General features: G+C 45.4%; 1 protein-coding gene across 1 annotated transcript; it reads left to right on the top strand.

Moving 5' to 3' along the window:
- Positions 1 to 928: 928 nt before the first annotated feature.
- On the top strand, positions 929 to 4813 carry LOC133382447 (shematrin-like protein 2). The gene is made up of 2 exons (XM_061622167.1): positions 929 to 970; positions 3864 to 4813. The coding sequence occupies exon 2, from the start codon at positions 3885 to 3887 to the stop codon at positions 4371 to 4373; it is 489 nt and encodes a 162-aa protein (XP_061478151.1). The 5' UTR covers positions 929 to 970; positions 3864 to 3884; the 3' UTR covers positions 4374 to 4813.
- Positions 4814 to 10002: the final 5189 nt, after the last annotated feature.

Here is a 10002-nt window from a genome sequence, read left to right as displayed (position 1 = left end):
CTCCTCAGGTGTAACTATGCTTAGAAGGAAATGGACTGCCTTCAAGTCCATCCCGACTTATGGCGACCCTATGAACAGGGTTTTCATGGTAAGCGGCATTCAGAGGGGGTTTCCCATCGCCTTCCTCTGAGGCGGAGAGGCAGTGACTGGCCCAAGGTCACCCAGTGAGCTTTGTGGCTGTGTCGGGATTCGAACCCTGGTCTTCCAGGTCGTAGTCCAGTACCTTAACCACTACAACACACTGGCTCATTGATATCAATTTCCACATTCTCCCATTTCTTATCAGATGTGCCACTTAGAAACAGGGGAAATGATGCTAATGCCTTTAAAAATGCCTATTTTTAGCTTCCTTTGACATGCCTATAGACAGGCTTGCTTTGCATTTGCCCCAGCAGGCTTTCCAATATTCTCCTTGACATTTACTGTAGGCAGCATTCGACGGTAACCCTTCACTTGCTTGTTCAACATTGCCTGAGTGACATTGAAACACCAGCAATCTTCTCAGGCTGGAGGGGAAGGATTAGACACATTCCTTGGCATGGCAATCAAAGTTCTTAATGTGTTTTTTTTTCTCCTAATGCAAGAATGACCCATTACTGTGTATATATATATATATATTGTTTGTTTTATCTTTTATGTACACCGCCCAGAGAGCCTTTTTGGCTTAGGGAGGTATATAAATTAAATAAAATAAATAACATCTTCAAACTGCAGGGTGGAACATTCCTGGGCAGGAGAGATAGTCTAATGGGTGCAAAAAAAAAAAAATTGAAAGGAAGGCAAACAGAATTGAGAACCATTTGATACATGATGCATCAGCATGTTTTCCCTCACCCTTAAAGATTTAATTAAGGTAAGATGCATGGAACACCAGAGAAAACTGTATAAAAGGGTTGCAACCCGGTGCATTTTCAACAACAGCGCTTGCTCCTTCCTTCTGCTTCTGAAGCACTTCTCCACAGACAACCAGGTGAGCCAGATTTGATGCCATCTCACTGCAAATGCTCTGAAATTGTATTCTCTGTGTTGGTGATGTTACTCTCTTTCTCTCCCCGCTTAAGACTTTACCATTCATTTCCCCTTTTAACTCTTTTCCCCCATGAGACGTGTTTTCCCCTCCCCTGAGCTAATGCAGCCTAGCTTAGAACACCAGATGACCACTGCTGGATCAGACCATGGGGCTATCTAATCTAGCATGCTGCTTCCCACAGGGGCCAACTGGAAGCCTCCATGAAGCCCTCAAGCAGGGCATGAAGGCAGTAGCCCTATCCCACTCCCCCCCCAAGAAACTGGTATTTTGTGGCACATCTAAGAACATAGGAAGCTGCCTAATGCTTGGATCAGACCATTAGTCCATCTAGTTTGGGATTGTCTAATTGGACTGGCAGAGGCTTTCCAGAAGTTCAGACATGGATCTCTCCCAGCCCTTCCTCCCTGGAAATGCCAGGGATTGGACCTGGGACCTTCTGCATCCAAACCAGATGTTCTGCCCCTGTCCTATGGCTCTCCCCCAGATCTGAACCTAGATGTTTTGTTGAGCTATCATGACTTTCATCACAAATGTGTCAAATCCTCTTCTATGTAAGGACTAGGGTTGCAAGGTTCAAGGCCTGAGACTGATCCTGTATCTTTAGGAGAAGAGAAAGTCAGCCAAGTGCAGGTGTCCTTGCAACCCTGTAATGGGAAAAACCACAAGGTAGAATTCTCCCTTCCCTCTGCACAACGTTTAAAGATACAGAAGACCTCTTGGTTGCCAGGACCAGCCTCCAAGAGGTCTTTTGCATCTTGAAAAGTTGTGCAGGGAGGAGGGAGAATTCCACCTTGTGGTTTTTTCCCATTACAGCGTTGCAAGGACACCTGCACTTGGCTGACTTTCTCTTCTCCTAAAGATACAGGATCAGTCTCAGGCCTTGAACCTCACAACCCTAGTAAGGACCACCTTTCTGGGTCAGAGAAAAGTCCAGCATCCTGTTTTTGGCTGGGCTAGCTTAGATGCCCACAGCCAGGGGCTGAAAGCGAAGACCTTTCTTGTTCTTGTTCTGCAGTGACTCGTATTTGAAGGTAGGCTGAACATGGAATCTCATAGAGGCCTCACAATGGAAAGTCACTGAGAACTGTGAAGAGGCAGAGCTATAACTCAGAACCACTGGTTCAAATATTATTTGTCTAAATCCTGTCTTTTCTGACCATTGGCAATGCTGGTTGGGGCTGATGGGAATTGTAGTCCAACAACTCCAGGGGGGCTACAACTTCTCCCACCTTGTAATATTTATTATTTTGTATTGTTTGTATGATGTTCTATGTTTTATGGTATATTTTATTGTATATTTGGTATGTTTCTTTGTTTTTTCTATGAACTGCCATTTATCTTAGTGTCTATTCATAAAAACACACTTTAAGTTGTTTTTATGATGATGTAAGCAGTTTTTGATGATGATGCAAGCAGTTCCCAGGTCCCTTCTTTGTTGCAAGATTCTGGGGGGGTGAATTGTGTTTGGGTCCTGGCCAAGAGCCAGGATGGATGGATGGAGTCCTGCGTGAGAGCCAGGAGCCTGAAAGGGTGTGTATGTTAAAAGTAGAAAGAATTGATATGGGTTCTATTTATTAGTAATTTCTATTCATGAGACACTTGTATACATAATACTATGTATTTTTGTAACATTTGTTGTTTAAGTTTATTTTGTATTATTTTGTATCCTGTAGCATTATAGGATGATTACTTCTGTATATTTTTGTCATTTCTATGGTTGTAAACTACCGTGAGTGCAGTGATGCAGAAAGGTGGTATACAAATTAAAAAATGAAATGAAATGAAAATATCTGCCTTCATATATTAATCAGATTTAAGTTTTCCGAATGTCCCATTTTAGGGAGCCGCCTTCTACTGTGTAGGACCAGCTAGTTCAGTACTGCTGACTCTGGCAGGCAGAGGTCTTTCCCGTTACCTTCCTGCATGCAGAAGGCCCCAGGTTTCATCGCCAATGGCATCTCCAGCGAGGATGGGAGAGACCTGTGCCTGAAACCCTGGAGTGCTGCTGCCAATTCAGTCCTCATTTCAAGCTGAAGCAATCAATTTTACTCTTTCTGAAACAATATAAGAAGCGAAACACAGCCATCCTTTGGAATCTGCATGCTTCCAAATTTTCAACCAACCAATGTTTACAAAAAAATGCATAGGGGAAAGTGTGCATAAAAAAATAAATATAGGAGCAAAAATAGCATGCAAAAATCAATGATAGGATGAGAAATGGCATGCATGCATGCATGCATGCACAGCAGGCGTCTATCGATATTCGTGGCCTGTAGTTTTTCCCAAAGTCTCTCCCGAGGTATAAGATCGAATGCTGATTTAAGATCGATAAAGGCAGTGAAAAGTGCTCCCCCCGTGTGGGAGGAATGTTTAATGGCATGCAAAGATGTGCACACGATTCAACGCTGCCGACAAAAACTTGCTTATTAGGAGAAATTTGCATGAAAACCCTGGAGAATTTTCATGCAAATTGCTGCAGAAACATGAAGAACTGAATTTAAGATGGGGAAAATGATAAAATAAGAGAACCAGAATTGACAGACCTTTCCATCCCTAGATGGAACTCTTGGTCCGTCTACCACAAAACTGACAGGAAGCATCTCTAGAGGGTCTTTCCTAGTCAGGCTGCCTGAGAGCCTTTTAGCTGGAGATGTTTAGAACTGAGACTGAAGCCTTCTGTTTGCAAAGCATACGCTCTACCCCTGAGCTATAGACCTCTCAAAGCCTTCCTCTCCCACCTGGCCAATTTTAACTTTGCAAGAACTCTGCCTTTTCTTCTTCGTGGTATGCACTGCTTATTTGCTTACCCTTCCTGGCACTTTCTTTCCCCCAGATCTCATCCCACCTTGTCAAGATGACTTACTGCAGAACTGCCAGCAGCGTGCCTTACGGCTCAGGCTCCGGTTTTGGCTCCTGCTATGGTGGAGGAGGATCTGTAGGATTGTGTGGATTGGCCCCAGCCTATGGGGTCGGCTGTCTCTCTGGCGCCGGCGGCAGGCTCGGCATCATTGATGCAGGCTTCAGTTATGGTCCTGCAGCTTGCTCCAGTCAGCTTCCAGGGTCAGAGGTGGTGATCCAGCCCCCACCCTGTACCGTGTCTATCCCAGCACCATGCCTGTCTCTATCTGCAGAGCCTGTTTCTGTGAGCCAGGTCCCATCAGGTAGCTACCCGGCTCTGGACTCCTCTGGTGGGTCTTCTAGTGGATCTCCATACGAAGGGTACGGCAGAGTAGGATATGGTGGAGGGTATGGTGGAGGGTATTGCAACTACGGTGGCTACAGTGGCTGCAAAGATACTTCAGAAGATACCTGCCTTCCTACTGTGGACCCTGTTAAATGCTGACACTTGCCTTGCACAGATAGGATTTACATGAAAATGACGCCGAGATGCCAATCTAGGACGGTGAACACCTGTCCTGGGATGGAATGTCAGACATGCTGATCGCCACTCTTTTCCTGCTTTAAGACGGGTGAGAGTTGGGGTGCACAGCGCTCCTGAAGGATCAAGGCTGATTATTTTCTTACTCTGTTTCTCCTTGACCTGCTCCTCTTTCTTTCAGTATTTTTTTTTAATGCCACCATCATCTCAATAGCGTTGGCAAGGCCACTGTTGAATACCTCCTTCAGTGGGTGTGGAACCATGCACGCACACTGTCCACTTTTCTATGTAGACTGTCACCTGCCATCTTATGTGTATAATGTGCATCACCATCTCATACCATTTCCTTAGTGCTCCTCTGTTCACCTCTCTTTTTCATAATAAAGCTTAATGCTGTATCATCATTGTTGCGTTCTATATTTTGTGGGGGGGGAGAGGTTGGGGGCAGCCTTTTTATTCTTATGTGTATACAGTAAAATCTCAGTTAAAGAAGTGCGTGCATTCCTGGGCATTACTTCTTTAACAGAAACTTTGGTACCGGAGGTAAGAATAACATGGAAAGAAAAGGGATAGATCCCTACATCACAAAAAAGACGAGCAATTCAACACATTTCAGCAAACATTTTTATTCAAGACTAACAATACGAGTGTCACCAACCAGGTCTGGTACAGACACCTTGAAGGCTTCTTCCAAAATGCGCTCAGGGATGCCCGCCTTGCCTTTTTTGGGTTTAGCATGTAGCATCTTGCTACAGCAATCTAAAGCTTTGAGCACAGTTCTTCTCTCCGTACACTTGAGCAGGCGGGCAAGGAGCATGCCCCCTATTCATGGGGACAGTTCCAGAGGCTCTGGTTGGTGAAAAATCCTGCATTCCAGACAGTTGATGAGGACAGATTATTGCCAGCACATTCACTCCAGCACTCAAAAGCTTGCATGGGTTGCTCATGCTCTACCAGGCCGGGTTCAAGATTCTTTCATTCATTTACAAAGCCCTTAATGATTTGGGTCCAGGATATCTCAGGGACTGTCTGCTTCATTATATACTTGCCTGATCACTGGGGTCTTTGGGGGAATCGCTATTAGTGGTCTCCCATGGCTTGGATGCACAGCTAAAGTCCACCAGGAGCTGAGTTCAGTACCGTAGGCTCAGTTTTATGGAACTCCCTTCCAGCTGAGGTCAGACAGGCTCCCTCACCCTGTTGAGCTGCCAACATTTACTGAAGACCCTTAAAGAAAACCCAGAAGTGTTTAGAATTAATTGTGATTTTATAGTTTCAACTCATTTTTAGATTCATGGCATTGTGTCTCCTGTACACCCCTTAGAGAAGACCGTAATTAAGCAGTATGTAAATTGTTAAAATAAATAAGTAATGGGGGGCACACGGTCCTCTGACTCACTATTATAAACACACACATGTTGCTTGTGAGGTAATCCCAGGCTATCAGGGATCATGGCACAGATGCACAATGATGCCTTGGTGTCCTAAATAAAATCTGATTTGGTTCTGTGATGACATCTGTGGGGTCAAATGAGGTCAAACCCTTTCTCCCAGTCCTAGCTTAACATGGAAGGAGCTGGTGCTTCCTGTTTTGCCAGCCTGGATTATGACAGATTCACTGGTGCAGTACAGGAAAATCAAAAGCATTGTCCCAGTTGCCATCCTCTCTTCTTAATGGTAAGGCTGGCTCTGGAGCAGAGGGATGAATATGTATTTCCTGATACAGTAATGCTCAGTTAATGAATCCTCCAGGAAATAAGCTCCTTTTAACAAGTCTTTTTTTGGGTACGGGGGTTGATATAGTCAGAATGTGGCTTCTTATCTACTGGACTGCAGCTACTGCTCTCTTACACATGGCTAGAATGGTGCTCCTTGCCAGGTACTTCCCATAGTAAATGGTGCTTTGGGTGCCCTGGAAGCGCTATTTGCTGCAGACATGTCTGCTTGAGTGTAGGGGAGGGTGGAAGAGAGAGGGGGAAACAGAAACCAAGCACACTGTTGAAAAGATGGTGACATATATATATATATATATATATATATATATATATATATATATATATATATATATATATATATATATACATATATATATATGTATAAAAAAGTTTTCGCCTGGCGCCAAAAAGATAGCAGCGTCGGCGCCAGGCGCACCTCATCGGGGAGACCATTCCACAGTTCGGGAGCCACAACCGAAAAGGCCCTATTTCTAGTCACCATCCTCCGAACTTCTTGATGGGATGGTACTCGGAGGAGGGCCTTAGATGTTGAGCGCAGTGTACGGGTAGTTTCATATTGGGAGAGGCGCTCCACCAGGTATTGCGGTCCCATGCCATGTAAGGCTTTATCGGTCAAAACCAGCACTTTGAATTTAGCCCGGAAACAAATAGGAAGCCAGTGCAGACGGGCCAAAACAGGTGTTATATGAGCGGACCTTCTGGTCCGCGTCAACAATCTGGCCGCTGCATTCTGGACTAACTGTAGTTTCCGAACTATCTTCAAGCGCAGCCCAACGTAGAGCGCATTGCAGTAGTCCAATCTAGAAGTTACCAGAGCATGAACGACTGAGGCGAGGTCGTCACTGTCCAGATAGGGACGTAGCTGGGCTACCAATCGGAGATGGCAGAAAGCATTCCGTGCCACTGAGGCTACCTGAGCCTCAAGAGACAGGGAAGGGTCGAAAAGAACTCCCAAGCTACGAACCTGTTCTTTCAAGGGGAGTGTAACCCCATCCAGAACAGGGTGAACATCCACCATCTGGGCAGAGAAGGCACTCACTAACAGCGTCTCGGTCTTGTCTGGATTAAGCTTCAGTCTGTTAGCTCCCATCCAGTCCATTATCGCGGCATCAATGCATATGGACTGGACTCCTCCTCCCCCCCCCAGATTTCCTTCTCTCCTCAAGTATGGTAGGGAGTTCTGTTCAGTGACCAGTGCTGAAACAAGTTTCAGTTGCCAATCATAGAATAGTAGAGTTGGAAGGGGCTTATAAGGTCATCAAGTCCAACCCCCTGCTCAATGCACGAATCCAACTGGGGGAATGGTTGCCTTGTCCTTCCTCTCTCTAAGGCAGCAAAATGTCTGCAGCCAGCCCTGTCCTGCTCAGTGCAGGATTTGGTGCCAAACTCTAGGTCCTCCAAGGATGAACAAGACGTCCCACATGTGAAGAACTTTGAGGAGCAGGCAGGGCCCCCTGAATCCAATGCAGAGGATTCCCTTGAGGGGCCCTCTGGGTTGATACCTCAAGGTGAACATCTGGCAAGGTCAGAGGAGGAAGTGGAGCCACCCCTGATGACTCAAGAGCCAGCGTTTTTAAGAAAAACGCACAGAAGTGAAACTCAATGTCACAAGGCCTAGAGAAGTTACATGCCGTGCTGAAGCTTATCAGCAAGAATACGTGCAGGGAAGCTGTTGTGTGAAGGCTAGCTTGGAATGCAGATATGGGTGGAGAAATTGATGTGCTGGGTGCATAAGAAATGATGGGCATGCATAAGTTAGAAGATGAACCAATGGAAAGGTGGCAGGATGGCATTAGGGGGCCAACTAGAATGTGTCATGAATTTTTGCTTGTATTGTATAAAAGTGTAGTACCCCCCCATAAGGGGTGTGCTTGTTTTGCAAATTAAAGCCTTGCACCTCTTCTGGCCAGAATGAAATAAAGCTTGTTGGACCCTTCAACCTGGGTGTGGTCTTTTGGCTGTACTGCGCACCGGGCAACGAACCCATTTGGGAGACAACAATAGGACAAGCAGAACATGTTACATCAAACAGAACATCACCTGCAGGTCCTGCAATATCCCTGAGTCATCGAATGCAAAAGACCAAGACGTCTTTCCATGAGGATTTTTTCTTAAAAAAATGGAAAATTGCTGCAGAACTGTTGTGAACTAAATGTAAGATTAGAAAAATGAGGAACTCAGAGGACCATCATTGACAGAATCTTCAATCCCTATATATGAAAAATCTCAGAATGTTTCCAGAAAATACTTTCTCAGGTTTTTTCCCCCCTCAGCTCAAGTTTGAACATCTTAGTCAGCTAGCTGAGCAGTCCATACCCTGGAACATCATTCCTCTGAATTCTAACATCACATATATGCAGAGCTTGGAAAAGTTACTTTTTTGAACTACAGCTCCCATCAGCCCCAGCCAGTATGGCCACTGGATTGGGTTGATGGGAGTTGTAGTTCAAAAAAGTAACTTTTCCAAGCTGTGCATATATGCTGATCATAGTATAAGATCCTGCCTTGGTTTCTGAAAGAGCAAGCACAGCACCATCACTGCACATAAAATGTTATACTCTTGTGTTGGGTCAGCGGGACAGACTGGGGATTCTGTTGTTGTACCGCCCACCCCACTGCCCAACAGTCTCCCTAGCTGAGCTGACGGAGGTGGTCCCAGGTGTATTGTTGAGATCCCCCAGACTCTTGGTTCTGGGGGATGTCAACATCCATGCTGAGGCCACCTTATCCGGGGCGGCTCAGGATTTCATAGTCTCCATGACAACCATGGGACTGTCCCGATATGCCATTGGCCCAACACATGTAGCAGGACATACTCTAGACTTGGTTTTTGCAACTGGACATGGAGATGGTGATCTGAATGTGGGGGGCCTTGCATCAGTCCCTCTGAAATTGCTGATCTGCTAACTAAAATATGTAACTTGTCCCTCGGGTCCTCCTCCGTGCCTGAGGACTGGAAAGTGGCAAATGTAACGCCAATCTTCAAAAAGGGATCCAGAGGGGATCCCGGAAATTACAGGCCAGTTAGCTTAACTTCTGTCCCTGGAAAACTGGTAGAAAGTATGATTAAAGCTAGATTAACTAAGCACATAGAAGAACAAGCCTTGCTGAAGCAGAGCCAGCATGGCTTCTGCAAGGGAAAGTCCTGTCTCAGTAACCTATTAGAATTCTTTGAGAGTGTCAACAAGCATATAGATAGAGGTGATCCAGTGGACATAGTGTACTTAGACTTTCAAAAAGCGTTTGACAAGGTACCTCACCAAAGGCTTCTGAGGAAGCTTAGCAGTCATGGAATAAGAGGAGAGGTCCTCTTGTGGATAAGGAATTGGTTAAGAAGCAGAAAGCAGAGAGTAGGAATCAACGGACAGTTCTCCCAATGGAGGGCTGTAGAAAGTGGAGTCCCTCAAGGATCGGTATTGGGACCTGTACTTTTCAACTTGTTCATTAATGACCTAGAATTAGGAGTGAGCAGTGAGGTGGCCAAGTTTGCTGACGACACTAAATTGTTCAGGGTTGTTAAAACAAAAAGGGATTGCGAAGAGCTCCAAAAAGATCTCTCCAAACTGAGTGAATGGGCGGAAAAATGGCAAATGCAATTCAATATAAACAAGTGTAAAATTATGCATATTGGAGCAAAAAATCTGAATTTCACATATACGCTCATGGGGTCTGAACTGGCGGTGACCGACCAGGAGAGAGACCTCGGGGTTGTGGTGGACAGCACGATGAAAATGTCGACCCAGTGTGCGGCAGCTGTGAAAAAGGCAAATTCCATGCTAGCAATAATTAGGAAAGGTATTGAAAATAAAACAGCCGATATCATAATGCCGTTGTATAAATCTATGGTGCGGCCGCAT

This window comes from Rhineura floridana, chromosome 3 (assembly GCF_030035675.1).
Source record: "Rhineura floridana isolate rRhiFlo1 chromosome 3, rRhiFlo1.hap2, whole genome shotgun sequence".
Lineage (NCBI taxonomy): Eukaryota > Metazoa > Chordata > Lepidosauria > Squamata > Rhineuridae > Rhineura > Rhineura floridana.
The sequence above is the reverse complement of the archived record's forward strand: the minus strand, read 5'-3'. Positions and strand labels throughout refer to the sequence as shown.

Excerpts from the sequence above, each read along its gene's own strand:
- LOC133382447 (XM_061622167.1), top strand. The coding sequence starts at position 3,885 with ATGACTTACTGCAGAACTGCCAGCAGCGTGCCTTACGGCTCAGGCTCC.